Source organism: Phaethon lepturus, unplaced genomic scaffold (assembly GCF_000687285.1).
Source record: "Phaethon lepturus isolate BGI_N335 unplaced genomic scaffold, ASM68728v1 scaffold1451, whole genome shotgun sequence".
NCBI classification, from domain to species: Eukaryota; Metazoa; Chordata; class Aves; order Phaethontiformes; family Phaethontidae; genus Phaethon; species Phaethon lepturus.
In genome coordinates this window covers 34,257-61,065 of record NW_010516766.1, presented here as the reverse complement: position 1 = coordinate 61,065, position 26,809 = coordinate 34,257, and the positions used below count along the sequence as shown (strand labels likewise).

The 26,809-nt window shown below is 38.6% G+C and overlaps 1 protein-coding gene across 1 annotated transcript in view; it reads left to right on the top strand.

Moving 5' to 3' along the window:
* The window catches only part of LOC104627786 (cyclin-dependent kinase 14), a gene marked incomplete at its 3' end in the record, with an annotated part of 69,149 nt that overhangs the window by 21,993 nt on the left and 20,347 nt on the right, over positions 1-26,809 (top strand). Inside the window, exons 3-4 of the mRNA XM_010296160.1 lie at positions 8,639-8,733; positions 19,886-19,965. Of these exons, the coding sequence (XP_010294462.1) occupies positions 8,639-8,733; positions 19,886-19,965 (175 nt within the window). The remainder of the gene's footprint in view (positions 1-8,638; positions 8,734-19,885; positions 19,966-26,809) is intronic.

Genomic DNA, 26,809 nt, shown 5'->3' with positions numbered 1-26,809 from the left:
AGTGCAGTAGCATACAGATAGAAGTTAGCATGGTATTTTTTTGTTCTTAAAAGACAGACTTAATTTTTACACTTAGAGTCTTTCCACCTGACATTTACATACTCATTATGTAAAACAGTCACGTTGCATGGCATTTTCTTCCCCCTTTCTTTTAAACATAAGAAAACATCTATGAGTGTGATTTCTGAACTGTTTAAGCTGATTGAAATTGGATGTTACTATGGAATGAAATTTCCAGCAGAACAGAACCTTTTATCACATCAGAATAATGGGTACTATTCACCTTGGAGGTAGTGAAGCAGGTGTTTGCCTACCTGTGCATCACCTGTCCACCACCATTAGAAGAAGGGTATTTGGCCAGACAGGCCTTTGCTCTGATCCAGCGCAACACAATATATATGTACATAATGTATATACATATACATAATGTTTGTGTATAATTCTATTGTGTTTGCGTGGCAAAATTTTGGTAACGAGGGGGCTGGAGGGGTGGCTTCTGTGAGAAGGTGCTAGAAGCTTCCCCTACGTCCAAGAGAGCCAGCCAGCTCCAAGACAGACCCACCGCTGGCCAAGGCCGAGCCCATCAGCAACAGTGGTAGCGCCTCTGGGAGAACGTATTTAAGAAGGGCGGCGGGGAAAGCTGTGCAACACCCTGGAGCCAGAGAGAGGGGTGAGAAGATGCGAGAGGAACAGCCCTGCAGGCCCCCAGCTCAGAGCAGCAGGAGGGGCAGGAGGGCTCCAGGCACCAGAGCAGAGGTTCCCCGGCAGCCCCTGGGGAAGCCCACGGGGAGGCCGGCTGTGCCCCTGCAGCCATGGAGCTCCACGGGGGAGCAGATCTCCACCCGCACCCGGGAAGGGCCCCACGCCAGAGCAGGGGGATGCCGGAAGGAGGCCGTGACCCCGTGGGCAGTCGATGCTGGAGCAGGCTCATGGCAGGGCCTGTGACCCTGTGGAGAGAGGAGCCTTGGGCCCCCGTGGGGGACCGAGGTTGGAGCAGCCTGTTCCTGAAGTACGGCACCCCATGGGGGGACCCAGGCTGGAGCAGTTTGTGAAGAACTGCAGCCCATGGGAAGGGCTCACGCTGGAGAAGTTCGTGGAGGACTGTCTCCTGTGGGAGGGTCCTCATACTGGAGCAGGGGAACGGTGTGAGTCCTCCCCGTGAGGAAGAAGGAGGGGCAGAGACAAGGTGTGACGAACTGACTGCAACCTCCATTCCCTGTCCCCCTGCGCCGCTCAGGGGGATGAGGGAGAGAATCTGGGAGTGAAGTTGAGCCTGGGAAGAAGGGAGGGGTGGGGGGAAGGTGTTTTAAAATTTGTTTTTTAATTTTCATTATCCGACTCTGATTTGATTGGTAATAAATTAAATTAATTTTCCCCAAGTTGAGACTGTTTCGCCCGTGAGGGTAACTGGTGAGTGATCTCTCCCTGCCCTTATCTCTACCCACGAGCCTTTTGTTGTCTTTTCTCTCCGCTGGCCAGCTGAGAAGGGCAGTGACACAGCGGCGTGTGTGGGCACCTGCTGTCCAGCCAGGCTCAACCCACCACAATAACGTATATGTACATAGGTGTGTACATACCTATTATCTATCTATCTAAAAATCTTTTGCTTAGTCTTTTGCTTACCAAGGGAAAAAACTTGCTTTTCTTTTCTCCCTAACTGAAGAAGGAGTAAAACTACAAAATTAACGGGACAAAATAAAAAAAAGCACAACTGAAAACCAAACACATGCCACTCTTCCCAACATAACACTAGCTTTGGAAGATGATTTGACTAATTCTCTGAAAGTTGTATTTGAGAGATCCATGCTCTTCAGGCATGTGGCCTTTTTTTTTTTTTTTCCTCCAGTGGAAGTTGAAGTTTTATTGTATTGATTGTACACGCTTTATACACTAAAACAGTACTTTTGCACAGTATGTAAACAGAGTATTGCAAGTTTTATAAGCTAGCCATCTGGTCAAGTTTCAGTTACATGGTGATATACATCAGTTTGTTCCCTTTCATTGGCTTAAGATCCGTGGCAATGAATTCAAATGTCGTGCTAAAGTATGTGTACTATCTTTCAGTTACTTTTTAAAAAGGAAATGCAGCAAAACACTAATCTTCCATCAGCTCACATAAATGTAAAAAAAATCGTTCAGATAAAAATAATTGGATAAGCAATGCTTTACTGCATTGACTCTGCACTCTTTTTGGGAGAGCAGCCTCTCTTCTGTTTCTGTACCTTCTGTTAATTTTGAGTCCTGTTATGTGCAACTTTCCTCCAAAAAAGTGCAAGGAAAAAGCATGAACTGATCCTATTAACACGTTGTAAATCAGTTGTATAAGAAATCTAACTTTAAAGCAGACACTAAAGTCAGAATTTTGAAAGTTAGGCATCCTTTCTGTCTGCCTAAATGCTTTGTATGCCATTCTTGCCTGTGTTCATCTTCAGGTGCCTGCAACCTTCTCCAGTTTTTGGAACCTGTTAATTATTAGGGTAACTGCATCCTTCCTGGTTGATACTTTTTATTGAGGTAAGATAATTTCAAAGTTCAGTGTAGAGAGCAGATTCTTCTTTTCTGGCACAAGGGAAGCTTTAAGAATTGTTAATCTGGGGGATACTCTTTAGATGATGAGGCAGATAAAATGTGGCAATTCATTCAACTCCTGTGCTTTAGTAGCCTGGAGAACAAGTAAACAGTGTTAAAAACTGCATCCAGCCCTTTCACAGAGAGCTCTATGGTCCCTCTTGCTCAGGTTGCTTTTAATTTATGGCTGAGTGTTAAAGGGTTAGAAAGGTGCCAGCAGCATCAGAGAATGTGTATCAGAGAGTGGTACAGCTCAGATTAATGCTTGGTTTGGATTCTTGAACGTCTTGGTATCCCTTGAACATTGCCCTAGAAAACAGTCCAACTTGCAAGGTTTAAAAAAAGAAAAAAGTGTGGTCAAATTGACCTATTATTGTACATAGGATAAAACCTTAAGAAAGGGAACTAATTACTGTGAAATTTGCGTATGGTTTTGTAAAAGAAGCTTCACCCTTGTGTCAAGGAAGACAAAATACAGATTGGTTAAAAAAAAAAAATCTTCAATTCTTGTGGTTTAATCTCAGTTAGGTGTCTTGGTCTACCTTTTACTTTCAAGTTTTTCTAGCAATGATTTTATTTCTTTGGAGGCATATAGCAAAACGGTCTTCAGTTTTGATTTTCAATAATTTACAGTGGTACTGTGAACATAGTATTTTTTCCTGAGGATAGTTTTATATTGAAGTTTAATATCCTGCAGTTTTGGGTTTTTTTTTTTTAAAGATCTATCTAAAACTTAGGCTCAGGAGCGTGCTGGTTAAGTGTGACATTCGCAAACTGTTTTGCAGTTATAAAAAATGCATGAGAACATAACTCAGACAGCTTCTAGAAGAATAGTCAGGTGATTGTCAGTGTAATTTTCCATTAAAGATTTCTTTACTACATAGTTTTTGAAAATTTCTGAGAAAGAGAGGTATTCACGTGGAAAAGTAGTGCAAGAACTCATACTGCAAGATCTTGTATTAAACCTGTTATCCCTCCTACAGGCTGTATCAATGAAATGGTGATTTGGAGTGACCTGGTCAGAAGAGACAGCTTCCTCTCATTTCTTTTCTCTGTGTTATTTTTAATACTCTTACATCAGTTTGAAATACTAGCTTCTTCTATTTCTGTATTCAGCAATTTGTCATGCTCTTTCTATCCTTGTTACTATGATCTGTGTTTCCTTAACCAGAGGGAAAAAATAATCTCATCTTGGTTACTGTAAGCCGTGCTGCTAAAGATGCTCACCCCCTGTGCTCAGTGGTGCTCTTGGACTAATCATGCACTGGGAAAAACTTAGGCTAATAATAAGAAAACTACCTTAATGGAAACTATTTTCCAGGAAAATGAAGCATAAAGGCAAACAAGTAAAACCCCCAGTGGGTTGGGTTTCCTGAAGGGAAAGACATGCACTGTCCTGTGCTCCAGTTGCCAGCATGCTCTTGGGGATAGCATAATCCACCACAACCTGTGCTGACTTTCACAGTGACTTGGGACTATATTCAATTCTTCGGAGGCACATGGACTTATACTCCCTTCTGTCTTAGTAATCCATCTATCTTTCCCATTTGAGTTCTCTGGAAGATTTCTCCCTAGCATGAAAATGCACTTTTCAGTGACTTTCCAGTAGTGCCAGTTTCTCACTGATTGGTTGTTTACTGCCTGTTTAACATCTTGCCCATTAAGTAGTTGAACCTTGGTCACACATGCACTTGTGTTTTGTTTTTTTTTCTTAGCTTTGAAAGTTTTATTTTTTGGTAGCAAATACAAAGCTCTAACACTGAGCAAGAGACTTCTTTGTGTCTAATTAGTCCCACTGATGTTCAATATACAAAGTTTGTGTGGCCATAGGGAGGAGATCTCCCTTTGGCTTATATCCAACAACTCATGATAGAATTTTCATAGAAAAGATTTGAAGGCTTTAATTAACTAAAAAAAAATAATTACATATTGAGTAAATAACCAGTTTTCAGACATAGCAAAGGTTGTCCTTTTATCACAGTCACGTTATGTCGGTGTTTTAAAGGAGGACTAAGAAGAAAGGAAAATTAACAGTGGTAGAAATATTGTAATGTTAGATCTTTAAAAAGTACTTTTGAACAAACATCAAAATAGGTGTGTTCAGCTAAAATTAGCTGAAATTCATCTAAAATTAGTCCTCATTTCTGTTTAGAAATCTTGTCTGGGTCACATTGGAGGATTACACCAGTTTTCTAAAATATATGGAAACTTGCCGTGACTGTTGCTTGTGAGATATGTAGTGGCTGATGTAAGCACTGTATATCTGGTGTGCTCTGGATATGTCATACTCGCTATGTGTGTTTCAGTCAACCACATCCTAGGCAGAATACGGGACTCTTGTGACTCAACAAACAGAATTCTCTGGGTATCTGTATTCCCATATATTTTACTGGAAGAAATAAAATCCTCAAAAGAAGAAATGATACTTCAAAGTGAATTCTCTGTATTTATTTTTAATATTACCATTTATTTAAAAAGAATTGGTGCTGTAATCTTGCTGTGCAAAGCATATTTTTTTAACAAAAATGGTTGAAAAGGATCAACTAATATGGAGACATCTAGTGACAAAATTTATGGCCATGGAGCTGAAAAAATAGACATATGAAAGAGGAGTGCAATAATGAAGTAGGCCAAAATTGTTATAAATCAGTCACATGTAACTTCAAATTATTTTGATCCCTTCCAGAGCCCTTTACTTATAATCCTTTAAGCAAGAAAATTAAGTTTTGGGAAGTTTTGTGTTTTTGTATTATCTGAGTCAGTCTTGGCATGCTTTATCATCCAGAAATGAAAGGGAAGGTAGGAAGTATCTGAACTTCTTGCCTTTGTAAGCAATTTGTAACTGTAAGCTTGAATTAATGTGTGAGGCTTCATTTTTTTTTGAAAAAAAGAGAAAACCTTGTGGAAACTGTTAATTTTTTCCTTCTTTTCTAAAGTAATTACATGTGCTGAGTGAGATCTGTCTTGGCGTTTCATTAAGAAACGTAATGCAAATTAGGTTGCAAAGTTTTTTGCTGCCTCAGAATTAATTTAATTTTTTTTGGTAAAATCCTCTGAAGTGCTTTTCTACAGCAAGTACCTTCAAAAATTGTAAGCCTTTTAAAATTACAAAGACAAGGAAAAATAATGTCCATTTTAACAAAGGGAGATCTAGTAGCGTGGGGCCACGGGCCCGCGAGTCCCTGTCTGGTGATCAGGAATAGAGCGCGGAGGTGCCGTAGGTAGCCTGGAAAGAGGAGGAGACCGGCCACCTTTTCTTACTGCATACGGGACGGTCGGCGGCTGACGGGTTGGATGTCTGGTTGCCTCTGGTCTGCTCTTCCCCAGCATGAGCAGGCACCGGCCGAGTGATCTGGGCTGCTCGGGGAGGGCGGCAGGTCGGACTTGCTGCCGCAGAGCTGAGCCCCGTCACCCCACGCGGCTGCCCCTGAGGACCAGACGGTCGAAAGCAGCATCTCTCTTGTGCAGTCGGGAGTGAGCTCTCCTCCCGGTCCCACCAATGCAAGCTTCTAGCGTTTTGTTCTTTCTGGGGGAAGGTGCAGCAGCTTCCAGGAGTCAAAAAGGCATGACTTTAAATCTGTGCTTCTGGCAGCCGGGGTACGGGGAAATGAGCTTGAGGTTGTAGGACTAATTACTGTTGATGATTTACTGTGTGGTAATGGATTAAAGGCATCCTGTTTCCTATCAAGATCTTACGGCATTACAAGTTGTTGTGACCTTTATATTATGGTTTCCAGTGGTATAAAATAAAAGTAAATCTTAGCGTGAAAACAAAAATGGATGCGAAACACATGTCTAAACCCTGCCCTTTTTCTTCCTCGCTATGAGGAAACCAACAGTGAACTATTCACTGTTAACTAGGGCAGCATTTCCACTCCAAACGAAGTTACTCACTGTGTGTTCACTGTAGTCTGCAATTTGGGAAATACTTTGCTATCCCTCTTCATTATATGTGAGACACTTAAAATCTAAGCACATTTTTCCCATAGTTTTGTAATGTTGTATTAGTCCATAAATGAGAAGGCTACTTGAATAAATATTTTAGTCACCTCTATTAGTGACATCTGCAATAAAACTGTGATTAAAAAAAAAAAACTAAAAATCGTTTCTAACTTGGCAGAATGCCTTTTTAAGCACAGATTGGGAATCGAGACTATTACTGCCTTATCTATAATGAAGTGTTCCAAATAACGTAACAGGAAGAAGATCTGAGAGTTCTCATATGACTAATTTTAATCAGTCTATTAATATTTAGGAATTGGATAGCAAAATAATACGTTGTTCTGTGTATTGGAGGGAGATGAAAGGCCTCAATTTTGCAAACATATATGTGTATATCCTGATGCCATTCAATAGAAAGCTGGCATGTTAGTCCCAAAAAAGCTGTATATGTGCCAAAGTGACAGAATTTTGGCTTAGGACAAATGTAGAATAGTTGAGTAAAGAGAATTTTTGTATTTTCTGGCTAAATGTTAGTTGGGTATAGTGGATAGGTATGAGGTACCAAGTCATCTTACCTGGGATGCTCATGTCTGTCTAAATAGAAATAATTTTTAGGTTCCGTTGATTTAAAAATTTCAACCATGTTTTTAAAGGAATTTACACACAGATGTGGCCTGTACTGTAATGCTTGTTTCCTTTCAAAAAACTGAAACTTGAGTACTTTTTGTAAATCAGGCATAAGATCCTAAATGTGAGTGTACAACACTTTGTGCAGCTGTACTTGGCTTAGTGTCTTCCAGTTGAATTCAACCCTAAACATGCTGGATTTGCTTATCTGCTTTTCTTTGTGGTGTTTATAACCAGAGTATTTGAACAAATCAGTCCCTATGTGTGATTTGAGCATCAGTGCTGATCTTCCGAAGTTTCTGCTCTATATGGGTTTGGTTGGTTTAGGTACAGGACATCTGAGCATTGCAGTCTAAAATATATGCGGCTAATGCTGGGGGCAGCTGCAGGTCAGTTTTTTGCAGTGTTCTTCTGGTCTGGAGGGGAAAATAAAAAGCTCTTTCCTTTCAGACAACTGGAAAATGGGGAATCTTAAGGGGATATACTTCAAAACACTCAAACATTTTCTGAGAACTTCATCACCTGTTATGTAGAAAAAAGTTTATCTGCAAGTGCTTCAAATTAATTCTTTTTTCTAAAAGTTAGATATATTGCATCATTTGGAATGGCATTTGTTTCATAGAATAAAAACGTGGAAACATTATTTTATGCAATACTATTCCTTATAATACATCTCTCTGAATTTTTTAATACCAACTTTCCAAATGAATCTCTGTTTTTGCAGCATTGTGGTGTTCTCTGTTAGGAGTGCGTAAAAGTGGAGCAAGTACCAGCCTGTTGCAAAGACACCTGAGCTATCTGGCCCTTTAAGCAAGAATCAGCACTTAGCTTGGTTCAGTTTTAGGCCTCTCACTTAAGCTGTAGATATTCAGGGTACAGGACTTTATTCAACTATTCAACATGCCCTTGAAAGTATGGTGTGCTTATATCCACAAACTGAAAACTGTAAACATCATTGAGAATCAAGATATTCTCACTAAAGGTGCTTTCCTGTAGTATTTGCACTGCTTTGTGAACAACGGTTGATGTACAGGGGCAATGACTACTTGGAGCAATGTTTTTGTGTGGGCTTTAGTCTAAAAATAAGAAAAAATAAATAATCAGCTCTTTTAATCTGATTTTATAGGGCAGATTAAGACTGTTGCTTAGATCTCTTAACAAAGATAAGCTCATTTAGTTGTTAATGATCTTTTTCCCCTGTATGAAGTGATATAGGTGAAAAATAAAACAGAAAAACCTCTTGATTAAGAACAAAATCCTTTTGATAGTTCCAGTGATGTAAGCATATGACTGATATCAGCAACCACCATCTGGGGTGTTTCAGTAGCCTATTACATTGTTTCATTAGCTCTGCCATTAATTTTTTTTAATTGTTGGCTGCTGAAAACATGCAGGTCTATGAGTTTTGATAATGACCTTTGGTCTCTAAAGGCTGAATCAAAGCAGTTAATGTTGCAAGTGCAATACATGCTGACAGGTCATCTTTTTTTGTTTTGTTTAGCCTACAAGCCCCAGGTTTGGAAAAGCAGACTCATACGAAAAACTGGAAAAACTAGGGGAAGGGTCCTATGCTACAGTATACAAAGGGAAAAGCAAGTAAGTGGTGCTTTTTTCATTTAATTTTGTGTGTAAATGAAGATAAGCAGAAGGTATTAACTGATGTTGCTGCACTTGTACATGCAAGTGTACTATGAATGAATGCAGAGTGCTACTGGCTGCCATGTGCTGTAGTGTAAGAGGCTGAGACCATATTGCATAGGTAACATATTACCTTCACATCAAAACAAGATGAGATCCCGTGTTGTTAACCTGATGTTTTGTTTGTACCTTATTGTTATACTACTTTCTCATTATCCATACGAAATTAAATGTAACATAATGAATATATGCAATGAGTTTGTTTGTCTTTTTTTAGTCATTATTTAAAAGCTTGAGTAAAATAACATGAAGGGAATGAATGGAATTTTGGACTACTGTAATTTTAGTTTATTTACAAGAGTTTATTTAGAATCGTTGCAACTACCCCACCACAAAAAAAATTACTGTGTATATATCAAATATTTCTTGTTTTCAGCCACTTTTAATGTTATTTGTTGGAACTTCTTTATGCTCAATGCCCTAACTTCTTCTATATTGTATGAAATACACTTCTTGAGCTAGTGCTTCAGTTGAGAATTCTCTTTTGTCAAGCAAAGTGTCTTTCGCAAGTTTGTATATTTAATCAAGTTTTCATAATCAAAATTTCAATAATAATAAAGCAGTTTTGAGAGAGAGATTGGGTATGTGTGATATCTTTATTTAGAAACTTTGTCAAGTGAATGATAGATCAGGCAACTTACTATTCTGAGCAGAGAGAATATCATGACAGTCATGGGACAGAATAACTACTGAGACAAAGAAACATGTTTTAACATTTTCCAGGGTCATTAAGTTAGGCAGGTACTGAAAATTACTTTTTTCACTGAATATTTGTGATAAATCAGAATGAGGGATGTCCTCATCTTTCAGTAGCTTTGAGGCTGATGAACATAGTGTCAGCTGATATGAATAAAAACATATTCTAAATGTAGAAGAAGTAATTACACTTTTGCCATGTCAGTGCCTGTATTGTCTTTCACTGGCAGCTTTCTTCAAGAAAATGCAGTTATGTTGCATTGTTAATGGTTCAGTTATGCATCGCCGTAAGTTCCAGACATATGTAAACTTTTTATTGGGGTCTACGTAATATGAGAAAACGGTATAGATTTCAGCTTGTGCCTTATTATTAAAATCCTTCAGTAAAATTGCAGTGCATATCTGGTGATAGTAATGTCATATGCCTTGGCTTTCAATAAGATTGAATTAAGGCAACAGGATTGCTAGATGTCCCGTCAATCAGTGGAACAGACTGAAAGTTAAAAACAAAGCACAAGCACTTTCCTGAAGCTGTTTCATTCAGGAGTGATTCGTGAATGTGTTACAAAACATAGATTGGTTAGAAATAGTAATTTGTTTTAGTAGAGCTGACTGCAGATCTGTAAGAAATACTTCAATGATTTTAGTGTTAGTTGAATAATAAATTGAAATTGCTGGGCTCTCTGCATTCTCCATTGTAAATAGCAAACTCTGAATAAGTAGTGTGAATTATAACAATTATATATAACTGAATTCTGCTGCTTCATCTTTTGCAAAGTCTTTAAAATGTATTGTGGAATGGAATGGAATGGAATGGAATGGAATGGAATGGAATGGAATGGAATGGAATGGAATGGAATGGAATGGAATGGAATGGAAGCAACCTTCAAAGATCATGGGATCTTGGGATCCCAAGCCTTCAAAGATCATGGGAGTCCAACCCCTCTGCCATGGGCAGAGACCTCTTTCACTAGATAAACTTGCTCGAAGCCCCATCCAACCTGACCTTGAACACTTCCAATAATGGGGCATCCACAATTCCTCTGGGCAACCTGTTTCAGTGTCTCACCACCCTCATTGCAAAGAATCTTTTCCTTATGTCCAATCTACACCTACCTTCTTGCAGTTTAAAACTTTGAATAAGTCTGTGTAACTAGAGTGTGGATAAGAATGCATATGCAGAGAATATCTTAGTCTCTTCCTAATGTTAAAGTAATATTCCTTCACGTGCATAATTTTTTTTGGTTGACTTCCTTTCCTTCCTTCCCCTGCCCCAAGAATTCAGTAATTCCCATATTATGCAGCACCATCCAAATTCAGCACATCCAGTTCAGACTTCAGTTTCTTAGAGAAACAGTTGAACTACTTTATAGCAGGAGGAGGTTATTCCTTAAGAACAGGGGAAACACTACAGCAGCTATCTTCTATTTTTAAAGGAATTGTTGGTTGAGGTAATGTGTCCCTGTTACATCTTCTGTCCCCATGACATATTGAGGAATCTCTGACCTAGGTGGTATCCCCAAAGAAGAGAGAGCATCACTGCTACGATATACTCTTGGGGACAGAAGGGCAGTGGGGTGAGTGGATGGGCCAACGATGGCTCCAGCCATTCCATGAGAGCCTAACTTTGCTGCTGCTTTTCTGGCAGATTGGCTCTGACTGTTTATAGCCTTGTCTAAAATGGTACAGAAATTAGATAGGGTGAGACTGTGATATGCATCACTGTGTGCCCCTGGCTACACATTCAGTGGGAAGAAAAATGAGCAAAACAGGTCAAAAAGAGGGCTGTTGTCTGTTTCGACATGTGCCCAGTTTGACTGCTGAAGGATTAAGTCCTCATGGCACACCACAGAACACAGACATAACGTGTATTTGGAGAAGCCAGTAATACTTGCATAACAAGTGCATTTTGATCAAAATGTTTGAGAATCCCTAATTCCCAACTAACTCTAATGCTTGGCTTTCTCATTTTGCCAAAGCATTTCTGAGATGTGTCCTTAACTTAGTGGAAGATGATTTAAGGTCTGATTTAAGATCAGATTAAGCTAGTGTGAATGACGCTTTGTAGTCAGAATTATTGTTCTTAATATTTATCACCAGCTGCATGTGGCAAGTAGTGGGGTTTGTTTTTTTTAAAAAAATGCGTTACCTGAGATATATTTCATCCTTTTAAATTATTTCCCCTGCTGATCATAATGATGGAATAAAAAATTGATGATCCTAGCTTACTATTTGAAAAGACTGAAGGGTACAGATCTGACTCCAAAGACAGAAAATCAGCCATTACTTTCCTAAAATTTGAAGTAATATGTGCAGTAACTTGCTTTCAGGGCAAGCCTGGCTTTTTACAACTTGGAACAGGCTCAGTGGTACCATTACTTTTCTGTCTATTTGAGTATCTGTGGCAGTATCCCAGGAAAGTGAACTAAGGTGGACTAGTTCCTCTTACTGGATGATGGGTTTTTCTTTTTGTAGTCAGATAACAGCGACTCCCTGGAGCAAGGAAGCAGCAGAGTGAAGGGGACTGTGCTGTTGAGGAAAATGAAGCAGTATTCTCTTAGGGTGGGCTTTTTTGTTTATTGGAGAAATAGCCAAGCAGCCATTTATTTCTGGCTGATGGTTGCACCAATAGGCAAATGTATTTGATTTCACGAGTTGTACATTGGGTATGTGTAATGAAACTCATCTTGGCATGTTCATTTTCTACTTTCATTCAGGTTAAAGTCTTACATGTTACTTTGTTGTATAAAGTCCCAACAGGCTGCTTACTGCATGAAATTTAGATGACTTTGAAGTGATTCCTGCTTTTTTTTTTTCCTAATGTAGAAGAAGAGAAGTAGACTTTAGTAATTTGCTGATAATGCTGTAAAAAATGATGCAAGTTCCATTGACTAACGCTGCAAACATTTGCCACGTAATAGGTGCAAGGCAATAGGTGCCTTGTGAATCCCTGTATCATGTCATTTTGCAGCTGAGCTGGAGAAGTGCTGTCTGTCTGTATCGACACATGTATCTTCCTGCTGCCGTTGACCTTCTTGATTATAAATTTACCTGAGTGTGCAGCAATGGCGTCTGGCTTGATCTGTAGCACATAAATGTTGACGTGAGTTATGAGAGTCTGGAGACGGAGCTGGTGACAGCACGGGGAGCTGCTGCCAACCATCGCCCCTTACGCAGCAGTCTGGAGGCCTTGCATGCTTGCACTGGGAACGCTGCATATTGCACTTAAGGGAAAAACCTGTGCTTTTGGCAATATTACGAGCTGGCATGGTTTCCATCCTCTCCTCCCACTGTGTTCAATTGCCCTTCAAGGCAAAGAATTAAAAAAGATTACCTCGGTTAGAGCGATGTGATCTGTGACTGCTGCTTGCACAGCATGCATCTGTGTTTTGAGAGGCAAGCCAATGGTATCTCCACTGCTTCTGCACTGCTGTGATCTCGATCTCCTCCTTGCTTCTCCATGTGATTTCTAGTGTACCTTTACTTTTTTTGGCACCTTTACTAAGTTGCGTGTGCTCAAAGTATTGCAAAAATCTGTAGAATATGTAACAGAGAGCTGAGCTCAATCAACAGATTTTTGCCTAATTTCCCTTACTGAAATTTCATTATTTCAATTTATCCTTAATAAACTGCTTGTTCTAATAAATTCTGGTCCCTATCCCTTTTAACTATTAATATGAGAAATTGGTAGAGCATGGACAAGAGCAAGTAGCAGCTGATGCTGTCAACGAGAGCTCAAAGGCTGCAGAGGTAGGGCAGTCAAGGTACCTCTGCCATTTCTGTTTGATATCTGAAATTTTTGTGTTCAAGGTTATTCCAACATATACCCAGAGATAAAAGGTGTTTTTACAGGTAGCCAGAGCATTTTACATTTATCTCCATCAAAGGCAGTACCTTTTACTATTCACCTGAAAATCAGTAGGGAGTTTGTGGTATAAAGCGCGGATCATAGAGAGAAATTGTGCTCAGGGGGGCAGGCACCATGCTTGGCACCGGCTGCGGTTTCCACGCCCAGTTATTCTTGGGGCAGCAGGGAATATTTGAATGACCAGTGGGAACTATCTGTATTTGTTGTTGGCACGATGTATTGTAGTACGCATTACGAATATATAGCTGACCACCGTATTTCATACGTATTTTGTGGATGACTGCTTACAAGAAAAAGGGTGGCTTAAGTATTTTGATTTTTATATTTATGATGCTGAAATCTTCACTGAGGATGACTGACAGGACTAATTGCTGTTCTGACTTTTTTTTTAAGTTATAGAACTTCTTTTACTTGTCATGAAACCTCCATGACTCTTTCATTGTCTTGTCTTTTGTTTTATGTGCAATCTATTGCAAGTGCCGTAGGCTTCAGGTGGCTTGAAGAACTTGCCATGCTTTTGTCTGTCATGCTGTCACTTTTTACTCATTCTCCTAGCTTTATTCCATGCCCATGTGAAGGGTTGTGTTCACATGATCCCTGATAGGTTTCATGTGCAACAGGCCAGTTCACAGGTAATATTTTCTTTATGTTTCGGAAAATTTATTTAGACTGAATATTTCAAAATTGCTCTGGTTCATGTTGCCTTAGTGACCTGAACTTTCTGAACCTTTTCTTTTATTTTTTGACAATTGTGTGAAATCAGTATTCATCTACAAATGAAACTCCCTTCATCTGAGGGTACCAGATGGCTGGAAAAGTATTATATATTCATGGATTATGAAAAGGCACTTTTTGGTTGCCTACTAGAGCTTCCCAGTGTTTTTTCTTCCTTTTTCCCCTCTCATTTTTTTTTAACTTATGTGCTTGACTGATTTTTGTAGGCTGCTTTTAACTATACATTTTAAAGTCATGACATGGGTTTAGAAAGTGTGTACATAGATGCTTTTGAAAAAATATCTAGCATTGTAAATCTTTAATAAAACCAATAACTTCGGGTTGAACTAGATGCAAAACTAATGATAACTAGATGTTGAACTAAAATGCCAAATGGTGGAAAAATTATTAAAGTAGCTTAAGTACTAAAATAAGTTTCTAAGATTCTAACTAGAAGATGAATCATTGACTATATTGATCATTTACTGAGTGAATTTCCCAGTGTTTAAAAGAAACATTCAGAGATTTTTCCTCTGTAGTTGTTCCTATAAAGAGAACATTATGCTATATATGCTTAGCATTATGACTTAGCGTTATTATCTCTCATGGCAGGGGTTAAAACTGAAGAAAGAAAATTTATTCTATTGCTTACCCAGGACTGCACAGAAAACTGTGGTAGAAAAACTAGGATAGAACATAGTTATATTGGATACCAGTGAAAAGTAATTTACTGGCACTGACACATATATGAATGACTGGAACGCTAGAGCAAATGCTGAAGTAATTTGCCAACTAAATGCCATTATGCACCAATGTATTTTCCAGTTAGCCGTGGAACGGCATCTCTCCAAAGAGGCCCTGTGACCGTTGGTGTGCAGAGCTGTAAGAATCCACTTTACTTAGAAGCAATACCACCATGTTTATCTTCAAATTCACTTCATACGAAAATCAGTAGGGCCCAAAGAGATGCAAGGTATACGGAGGAGGACTGGTGCTGCGCATCACTCTCCCTGCTGCCCATCCCAGGTGATTTGCTTCCAGGTGTGAGTCAAGTGCAGCGCCTGTCCTTAGATGAGCCGCTGACTAGTTAGAACTGAATGATGTAGTCTGGGAGTAGGGACGAGGCACCTGGAGGTAAATGCTCTGATGCTGCTCACCTGCTCCTGCTCAAGTCAGGGCTGCCAAATTGTTTGTATGAGTCTGCCTTGAGTACTGTGAAGAACAGGATCCCTGAGTTCCAGTGACAACAGTAATTAATAATTTAAATCCTTCATATCTCTCAGAACTCTTTGATCTTCTGTTTTTCAGCCCTAATAAATGTCAGTATTATGAAGTGTCTTTAATCCACTGGTCTCTTCTAAAATCAAGGTAACTTTTGTTTAGGGTGGAGATTAAAACATGGTAGTGGGAGTCAAAAGGAGAAATTGAGGGACCGTGTTAGTCCCTTGACTATTTGCACCACAGGGCCTTAGCAGGACTGCACTTGATTTTTGTAAACTAGAAATGTAAGTCCTTTTCAGTAAGAGAAATCTAATATAAGCCATGTTTACACTGACCTGTCTTTTATGATAACGATTAAAAGAAGTGTTTCCCTCAATGTGGAATTAGTTACTTGTTGGTAGAATAATCAGAGGTGACTAAACCTACAGTGAATTTGCCTGTCAGGTTTCTTCAAAGGAAAATTCTGGCAGAGCCTGGTTTCATTAGGCCGCCATAGTCTGTTTGGGGGGGGCTTTAGGTACCTGTTTGTTACATTAATATCACTGCAGAGTAGATCTAATTAGATCTAATTAGGCTTTGATGATCAAACTTTGAACTTTTCATGTAAATGAATATTTAACCATTGAGAGTTACTTTTCTTCATAAGAATTAGCTTCTTGGAACGTGTATCATGTTCCCAAGCTTAGCACTTGCTCGAGTTATGAACTCAGCCTTAACTCCAGCCAGTGGTAAAACTCTGTATTAAATAAACAGATTGAAATCAGAGTGGCAGATTTTATGTTAATTGACTCTTTTAAATGTGTTATATTTAGAACATTTATTGCATCTAAATATAACTGAAGAACTCAAGAAAATAGTGTTATTGTACTCTTTTGTTCTCTATGTGGCATCCTCAGCATTATCCCCAGTGAAGCCAATTAAGTCATCAGTTACTTTATATTCATCAGTATTATATGTTCTTAATGATGCATTAAAGCATTAAATAATTTCTGATCTTCCCTACTTTCTCATAAATGGTCATTTTTATAAATGTATTTATTTTGGTAATGCTGATATGTGCTGTTTTAGAAAAGGCAGAATGACACATTAGCATTTTTTGTAATAGCTGGCTTATTTGCGTTTTTTATAATATACAGAATTTTACTATATGCCACATAAAACAACTTGGACTCCTTTTTCTTTTGCATACATTGCATATAAAATCAGAAATGTATTAGAAGAGACTATGTAACATTCAAATGCTGCATTTCCATAAGGTGGAAAACTGTCCATCAGTTGCTGGTGGTTTGCCTGGAGTAAAGTAGCTTTGTGTGATAATTAGAATGGCTTCAGGATTTCTGTCTCTGAAGATTTTTTGGATGAGAGGGGGAAAGAGAGAGCAAGTCAGTTTAGGAAGGAGGATGGCTTGTAAGTTAGAAAATAGGAATTTTCTAAGCAGTATTGTCCTTAATAGAAACTAATAAGGCAGTTGACAGGATGGACATAAGATGATAAGTTAAATCCCTGACCCAGTTGAATGTATTGTTTTCAGAAGCTGTGAAATTGTTTACTTTGGACAGTGAGCAAGAGAGTTGATTTAATGAATCCTAGATGTTAAAAGGCACAGCAGCATTGCCTTTTCACTGTCTCAAAGGCTGTCTGCCTGTCATTTTTTCTACGGGTATTTGAAAATAATGAAAATACTGAGTATGCTTTGAAAGTTGTGGAAGACAAATGTGAAGTAATATCTGGGAGGAATTCTGCTAAGCTTATCTGATCACTGCTGAAGGCTGCAAAGACAAGTTCTGATAGGTTGCAGAAGTAATTTTCTCCAGGTCTCTCTTTTTCAGTGCTGTTTCTAAGGAAATTGCCACATTATTTTGGCATATCATCACAAGGTTCAGGGCATAATTTCATGACAGCTGGCTTGATCCCGTGGCTTGCTGCGTCTCAAGAGGTGGTCCCAGTTCTTCTCATGTATTTTCTCGTGGTTTGCGCTTTTAAAATGTGAAGAATGCCTTTATCGTTTTTAAAATATGATTTAGTCCTTTTGGAGAAGCCAGTCTTCCCATATATAAGCGTCCTAAGTAGTCTCACTGTAGGATCTAGCAGGATTGAGAGCAAATACAAGACACCAGCAGGAGTGTGTGGCAGGGATTTAGCAGGAGCAAGACAATTCCCTAAGGTAGCCCTTAGCTCATCCTCATCATCTAACTGCGTCCTGAGATTGCATCAGTGGGAGAGTAGTTAAAGGATGTGAATACACACACCTATCTCTTTTAATTGATGATGCTTTGTAATTTCTCACATCTCCAGATTTACATGCTCCTGTTTATAGAAAATGAGCTGAAAAAGAAAGGTTTTAACAACTGGGTAGGAAATGAGATTAAGGAGGCTATTTTATTCTGGAAGTTATAGATTGATATATTGTAGATAAATAATACTAACGAGGAGAATGAAATCCCAGAGGAACACTACTTGAGATTAGTTTGATCATTTTGATAGTACGAAGAGTGGCCATGATCTCTATCGAGATGATGACAGGTACTAGTGACAAAGTGCCGGTGATAACTAAAGAGCACAGCCCACCTACTGTGTTTAATTGTGAATTCTTTGAAATGAGTTCCATACTATTGCTGTTTGTGTTATTTATTGCTCTTAACGAATCAATGGAATGTAGAACTTCAGATTAAAAAGAACATAGTCAACACAATGCTGCATGCTATTTGCCTGTCTCTCTGGCAAGAGACTCCACATCCCTGTTTCCGTAGATCTGCTCGTTTTCCTCTTTGATCTGCTTTTTTCTGCGTTCTGTGTTCTAGTGTTCTGCGTTGCCTTCTCTGTATGCAGTATCTGTCCAGTTCTTGATCTGCAAAATGATCTTGCTGTTCTTATTTAAATTCCTCCTGCACAATTATTTCATCTATTGTAAAATAATCAAGTTAGCTGGGTGTCTAACTTATATGTATGTGATAGGGTAGGGTGGTGTATTGATGGAAGAATTGAAAACTACACGTGTATATGAACTGCATGTCTGTCATCTACTTCTGGTTTTATTATGGTTTATTCTCCTCTCTGTGCATGACACATGAAGTTACCTGGGGCAAGGCTTATTTTTTTCTGATGCCAGAAGTCCTGTTTAAATCTAAACAAAAATACATGTAAGACAATTATAAGGAGAAATCCAGATAATCCAGTTGGTTTAAGCTGATAATTATCTTTCAATAGTGACTACCAGCCTGAGCCTTGAACTGGTGCCAGTCTGAAGTATTATGAATAGTTGGAAGGTGATGAGTTATCTTTTGATATCCAAGATTTCTTAAGTTGCTCAGAGTCATTATGCAATGCTGTGTATAGGACTAATGAGATTCTGGCAATTGTAAAAGAAGAATAATCAGAAGAAACAGACAGTAGCCATCCTGTCACTGAAGTCATCTAACTGAAAAAATTAAAAGCCCGAGGGAGAAGATTAATTCAGACTTGGTAGGTGTCTGTAGTATCTTGCTTAGAAAAATGAATACATCTTTGAGGGTGCAGTACAATAAGGGATTTTCTCCATGACTACAGGAGTGTGAAAGCTCCAGTGCCTCCTTGGGCTTTGTGGCTGTAAAGGCTAATTTTGCTTTTAAAGAAAGAAATTGCAATAACAACAACAACAATAACATTTTTTTTTAAACTGTATTATGTCTTTTCGGTGATCTATCCTCACCATTGCATGTCATACCTGGGGACTCAGTTAGTTTCAGAGTATGAGTTTGTTCTTGAGGAGGGTAATGAATACCAGTTTTTATCTTTAATTCAGTTTTTGTGAGATTTAATTTTGATAAACTGAACCAACTGGATTTTTTTTTTTTTTTGCAAGGCTTTGAATGAATGTGATTCATGTGTGGAGAAATTTTGAATGCTAGAAGTGAAACCATCCAAATAGATTTTCAACTAGAGTGACCTGTTGTGAAGTTTGGTCCCTTGGAGCACAAAATATTTTTTATCTTGCAAATGAGAGTCATTAGAATCTGAAAGTAGCCTGGACCATGTAGTCAGGACTGTACCTTAGGAACAATCCTGCCCTAATGGGAAATGGCCAGAATGACCTACAAAAATATTTCCTGTCTCAAACTTCCATAGCTTTGTGAGGGCAGTAATTATGGGTGTGATGCAGTGGGAAGGAGACATCAGAATAGATATGGATGTACTGCAAGTGGGGTTATTGATGAAAACCATATGCCTGTTCTTTGAACAATTTGATCAAATAAAGGACAGATACTTTAAAGTCATATTTTACAATGTGATACTTCTTAACAAAGCTTCAGTTTAGTGCTGTGATAGAAAGGAAACAGACTGACTCACAGAAAACTGAGATCATTTCTTGGGTTGCATCTGAGTGTGAAAATATAAAGTTGACATTATGGAAGCTATGAAGTGTTTCTTACAGTGCTATAAATGAATCACTGGCATTGACAGGAAGAAATTGAATAAGAACATGACGGGAAACAAGTACTATTATGAGAAATAATGTTTCTGGTTTAATTTTGGTTTTTTATTTCTCCTTCCCTTTCCCTATTTCCCTTTCAGGGTAAATGGAAAGCTGGTGGCACTGAAGGTGATTAGATTACAAGAAGAGGAAGGAACCCCATTTACTGCTATCAGGGAAGGTATGTGCTCACATTTAATGATTATACATGAGGGGTTTTTGTAATTACATTGCAATTCTTATTTCTGTGCCATGCTGTAGTGAGTAGCTTGAGAATTCAAATTATATAGTTATGTTCTCAGTAGGAGGAAACTTTGGGGCTTCAAAAACAAAGCTTCTGGTGTGGGAGTTCATGTCAAAGAATGCAGCTCTGTCTCTGCTTGGCTCCTGTTAGATTTATTATACAAATGACTACTGAAGAGCACGTTTTAAGGTGGATGTGAGAAGTCACTCTGGATGATGAGGGAACTGTGTAAGTCGCACTTCTTGCCTGCAGGCAGCACCTAAGATGAAGGTAGATGTAATTTTTCATATACACGCAGCATGAAGCAAAGAAAAGCATTTCTTGATGTAGGCAATCAGAAGATCAGGGAGCAAAACCACAGGCATCTTAGAAGCTGTGTGTAGTTTGGGACTAGCTTTTGTTTGTTTTTCCTTCCCCATGGACTCTGACTTGCGTGGCTTGGGAATGACTTATCTAGCACACTTGGAGACGCCTGTCATGCTTTCTGCTCTGCTCCTTTGTCCTTCCTTGTCAGCCTCTCGTGGTCTCTAGTGACGGCTGCTTTGTCTGAGCCTGCCTGTGTTGACGTCCTTTGCAGAAATGGCTGGATGTGCCTTCTCTGCGTGGGCCTGCTTTGGTAGAAGGTACTAAAAATGAGCCTCGGTAGAGAACTAATAAACAATTTACCATCACACCACTGATTCAGACTCAGCTGAAGTTGGTAGTGAACTAAAGAGATGAGGCTGTCGCAGCTTTTAAGGGACCTTTTAAAATTGTGCGATTACAGCATAAATCCCGAGGGGGGTGAGACAGGGAGGTACCAGAACATCAGCCCTCGCAGGGTCCACAGCGTGGGAGGTGCGAGGTTTCGTGGTCATTGCAGCCGCAATCCCAGCAGCTGCAGCTCCCTTGTTCCTGCAGCCATCTGTACACCATGGCCATCTGTACAATGAGCCTATTTTGGGGTAGACTGGGCAAAAAAAAATCCATGTTCCATGTGATTGACACCTTGAAATTAGAAACATTTAAAGTACTGTGGATTTCCATCCCAAGGTTGTGCATTTTAATGGGAGGGCTCTTTCCCAAAGGATGGAAAACTGTGGGTGGCCAATTTATGAAGGAATTTCAGGAGTTCTTCTGTACTGTTTTGTTTGAGTAATAATTGTTGAATGATCTGACACATTTATTCACGACGATATATATTTTATCTGTGAGCTGTCTGTCCCTGCAGCTGTGCCGAGATAACGAGGTGTTCAGAGGATTACGAGCGCAGCTTTCAATATTTTTAATGCTGAGTTCAAGGTGTAACAGCCTGTGTTTCAAATATGTTTATTGTTCTCCAGGTTTTTGGGTGATATGGTACTGACTTAATAAGAAGATAGTAGATACAGCTTTCTCGCGCCTTTTTAGTGACACTTAAAAGGTTTTTTAATGTGATCTTGGTCTAGATGAAAGTTTATAGCGTTATAACTGTCAAATACAGTATAATGTGTTTTCCTTCATAAATAGTTCGTTGTGTGAACTCAGTATAAATAGGTATTCATTAGGAGCAAGAACAGAGATTTTTCCACTTAATTTTTTTAAAAATTATAAAGGCACACTTGCATGAAAATACTTTTCGCACTGTCATTGGAGCAGTTTGCCTTTTAGCCATGACTATAGCACTGTGGTTGAAGCCAGTTAAAATTCTGGTACTTTTTAATATGAGTAGAATAAAGCTCTTGTCTAGAAAAGCTCTTAAAGTTATTAATATATATTTTCTTAAGTATGTGGTGTCTCACTAATTTTGATGGGACTATATGCATCCATTGTATTTCTAAGTACTCATCTAGGCTGGGACTAGATCCAAAGAGTATTAGGCTAATGAGAGGGTTTTTTTCTTGACTTTTCTAGGCTCTTGGTTAGGTTGGGTCAAAATGAGGTTATAGGTTTCTTGGTAGGTTTTTTTTGTAAATGTAATCTTGTCCCCTGGGTAGTGGAAGTTCATTCATATCTGTGGAAGCTATTAGTAGAAGTTGACATGATGTGTAAGATGGGAAGGGAAGAAATCTGTATCTAGTTTGACTTTGGCTTTTCTGCTGTTTGTTTTGATTTTTGTCAGAAACTAATATTAGGGCCAGAAAAGTAAGGAAGGCTGTATGACAAAACACAACTTTCAGAAGGTAATCTCAGTGATGTTGTGCCAGACCCCTATTGTTTGACACTAGTGCTACAGCTGTGGACTTGCAAGACCCGAGGAAGCTGTTGCTTTCCTCTTAGCAGCATCTAATCTGTCTTGAATATGCTGGGTTCTGTAATGTAGCCATGGCTGATCTTGGCTACATGGGTGGAAAAAAAGTGAAAAATAAAGAAATGCTTGTGTAAGGTCTTGAAGTTATCTGATAAGTTTCCGACGGAAAAACAGTAAGAATGGGCCATTGTGTTAAGCAGATTTTTCTTGATCTCTGTTGGCTCACTGAGGACTCCAGCCCTATAATTTAGTCTGCGACAATTAGAACAAGGAAAAATACCACTGAAGATGAGATCAACTTCTGAGATCAGTTACCTGAGTAGTAGTGTTGCCCTAATCAAAAAAATGCATGTATGGCATTATGAGCCAGAGGTCTGTTGGAGGGCGTTTCTCTCCAAAGGCTTTCATGATGGAGAAACCAGGCAGGTTCTGGCCTGGACTTACTCCTTAGAGTAAGATGTTTTCTAATTTTCCATCAATGTAAGGCAAATTCAAGCAGAAGTGTAGTTATTTGTAAATTAAAACTACTCTGAGTAAATTGTTTTAACATTTCTCGTGGCTGGTTGGCTAAAGCAATGAGAGAAAACAGCATTCCTGCGCTGTGCTCCTAATGGGGATGCTGTGTGATTTTAATTAGAGGGAAGTCACAGGCTGAAATCTGAAGCAGTGGTCATGCTGCGGGAATTTTGTAGCTCTCTGTGTACAGGGAAGCGTATTGTTACTGTTGTGACAGCAGCAGAATAAGGCTCAAAGCAAAACAAAGCTACAAAGAAAAAAGATTAAGAGAAGTAGGAAGATTAGGATATAAATATGGAATATGTGATGTCAGAAACAAGCGCTAAATTGTTTTAAATAAAAAATGGAAGAAAAAATTTTAAAAACCCAAAAAAAGTAAAGCAGCTTAAGAAAAATGATTGTTAATGTTGGTGATGGTGTGAGGTTTAGCTGAAACTTTGATTAAAGTTTCTGCTTATAAATTAATTCTGCTTCTACAGCAGATGTGGGTTTCTGTCTTCTACCATTTCTCAAAGTTACATAGGTTTGAATGAAAGTAGGTAAATGTGTCTTATTAATCAGTGCTGCTCAGGTCTCTATTGAATTTCTAGAATGAAATTGAGAAGTAGCCTGTGCTAAATGTTCTTTCAACCTCCTCTGAGTCAGTTGCACCAACTTATTGATGCTTTTATTTAGTGGCATGTGTTTTACAGGATGTTTCACTCTGAATTTAACTCAGTCTGAGAGAATTTAATTTACTTTTGAGAAGCCTGAGGAAAAAAAAGTGGAGGAGAGGAGAAAAAAAAAAGGCGACTGATTAGATGCATATACATGATTTTTCTGATCGCATATATATGAGTGGTGCAGGCCACTATGTTACTCTTCTATCCTAATTGTGCCTGCCACTGTGATATCTGAGACAGTATGGAGTCTGGAAGTCATTTACATGCTATTTTCTCATAGAAATAGAGATTAGCAAACGATCTGTTTTCTGTGTTAGTGTAGTTGTGGTTTATTCTCTTACTGTAACTCATTGTCAGCTGTTCAGAGATGTTTCAGCATCAGACTTGAAGTGTTATTAAATCCACTGCAGCCGGTGCAAAAGTTCACTGACCTTAACTTTTATCACAGATATTTCATTCCCCTAATTTCCTGTAATACCATATTTACTTTCATCTAGGCTAAATACTGAACTGTGTGATGGATTCTAATTCTGGAAACAGCTTGATTGACTATTTCATAGTTATCTTGTTTGATTTCTAAGTGACAGTATTCTCTATATCTAGCATGTACAAAGATCCTGCTTTTTGGGTATGTGTGTACATCCCTTGGTTTTATTGCTACCTTGCTTGTGAGGTTAACTTGCTGTCTGTACCTCTTTTCTTGGGCAGTAAAATTATTTCTTCCCCATCCTAATTGTGAAAATTGTTCTGTATTTGTTTTTTATTTTCCAATCTTGGAAATATCATCACTCCTTTGCTCTGATTAATTTGATTTACTATTAGTAATAAAACTTTATTCTAGTGTTTTAGTATCTGGTAATGTTTCATTTCCCGTAGGCCTAGGTGATGTTTCAAAGCATCATCCAAACCAGGTATGTTTTGTAGGTATTGTTGTACTTTGACATTTAAATGCCATGATTAGGCAACTTGTAGTTTATTTCTCTGTTTTTATTAATTTTTTAATTTAGATATTGTAATTTATATGTACCAGTATCTATTTGTGTTTTACATTTAAAAGTGTTCAGGTCAGAGACTGTCTCTATGTCTTCAGTTTGACAGTTGCCGAGATGATAAATTTTCCATCTACTCCAGTGTTGAAGGCTGTTACCTTAATGCTGACTGTGGATAGCAGTGTGGAAAAACAGCACATAAGTGCTTTGGAAACAGCCAGCTGTCTTGCACTATAAAATTAAAAAGAATGCAGGATTTGCTTAACAAATTTCTTTAACTTAAATTTGTAAAGAGCAGTTCAGCATGCATACTGAGTAAGTTTGCTTTGCCACTTGTGGCAGGAAACTTAATGCATTGGAGTGCCAGTATGGATACTTCTCAGCCACAAAACATCTTTAAAAGTCTTCGTAGTTTCAGGCCTCTTCCATCCATATCTCAGTGTGTGGTAGGAGGGAAGAAGAGAAACAAAAAATGAAAACCTTAAAGGGTCTTTATGAAAGAAATGCACATCCCCCTTGATCTCCCAGACTGGACAGACTTTCTGAGGTTGAGAGGTTTTCTGAGGTCTCCCCTTCTGAAGTTGTTGGGTTGGAGGGGATAAATCTTCACAAAACTTTTATCTATGGAAAATTGAAGTGGAGTAACTGCTAAGAAAAAAACTACAGGGAAGATCAGTGATATGCCAAGAGAGATCTCTTACCTAAGTGAATGTGTTAATGAATTTATTGCACAGTGTTCCTAATGGGTGCACAATGGAAAATACTGCTTTGTAGTAACAATACTGGAAATGATGTAAAGCAACTGTGCTTTTGTATTATCCAGGAGAAATAGCACAGTCTGTACCCGTACCATCTAAGGAAGGGCTACAGAAAATTACAACTTTACTCACTAGATGCAATTCTTGTGACCTCACATTGAATTATTACCTGAGTTATTGCACGCACTTCCCAGCTCAGTGATTTTTGACTGATATATAGCATAATGATCTTCACAACTTTAAGTCAACAAATGACCTCATGGCACTATTTAGATGACTCACGGTGATAAGCCTCCAATTCATTGTATTAGAGTAGGTCTGAAAGGTTGTATGCTGTAGGTCAAGGGCACAGTGAAACAATATCTGCCTGTTTTTCAAGAGTCATTGTTGGTTGCTCTACTGGTAGAAGGTAAACGTGAAAATTGCAATGGGAATCCTGTCTTCGTTTGTCAGTAAAGAGTAAATTATTCTTTTTTTTTTGGCAGTTAAGTCATTCCTTTACAAAAAATAAACCTATTTTTTCATTTATCTATTTATTTATTTATCTATTTATTTATTTATTTAAGGGAGCTTGACAGCTGCTTTCCTTTGAGTGATAGGAGTTTGGAGGACTTTCACATTTCCTTCACAAAGTCCAGTCAATAAATTTAGATTTCCATAACTGAAATGCCTAAAAGCTTCATATGTGTCTGGCTCAACAAGCTTCAGGGAACTTCAAGACATTACGTTTAAGATTATGGAGATGCAACTATTCCGAGCACGCATGTTCCAAGAGTTACTATAGGAGTTTTGTGCCTTTATGTTTTTAGAGTCTGAGGATACATTTGCTCTCCCCAAAAGCCACTTTGCTTTGGACCACTTAAGTAAAAAAAGGACAGTAGCTGGCTGTAGGTTGGGGAACAATTTCATTGCCTGCAGAGTTGGCAGAGCTGGTGCCTATTGCAGGAATAGCTGCAGCTTAATTAACTGTGAAGTCCCTGCAAAGCCAATGCAGCTTATAGGCATAACAGCTTTGTTTTTTTCAGTGTTGTTAAAAATAAAACACAGAAGCCAAGAACCTTTGGGACACTTTGTCGCTGGATATTTAAGGTCAAGAAGTATTAAAAAGTAAAGAAACTCCAGCAATTTTAACTTCTCTGTCCAGTCTCTTTCTGTTATGGGCATCCTGCAGCCTTACCTAAACTGTATGCTCCTTCAAGATAAAAGGGGAATACAAGATTTCCAAATTAAGACTGGTTGAGCTTCAAAAACCACAGTGCATTTGGAAAGGGATGTTCCTGGGACATTTCTTATGAAAAGAAGTCAGGTTTTAAAATTTCCAAGACTTTTGGATGTTACTTATTATTAAATACGCTGTCATGTTGTCGAGAAGTGTATATTCCTTCTTACCAAACATTAATAATTGAAAAATTACCTGTAATTTCTAGAGTTTTTATGACTGAACATTTTTCCGATAGCTCAGGTTTTCAACCGTATTTCATTTGTGCTTTCTCCTGCATGTGCACTTGTGTGCATTTGCGTATGTCTGGGAGAAGCACATTAGATCCTCGGCGATGTAAGGCTTCAAAGCAGCAGGAGCTTTCATCTTTATTCTGCTTTCCCTCCTGCTATTCTCCCCAGCCCTGACTGGCTGCTAAATTTTTTACT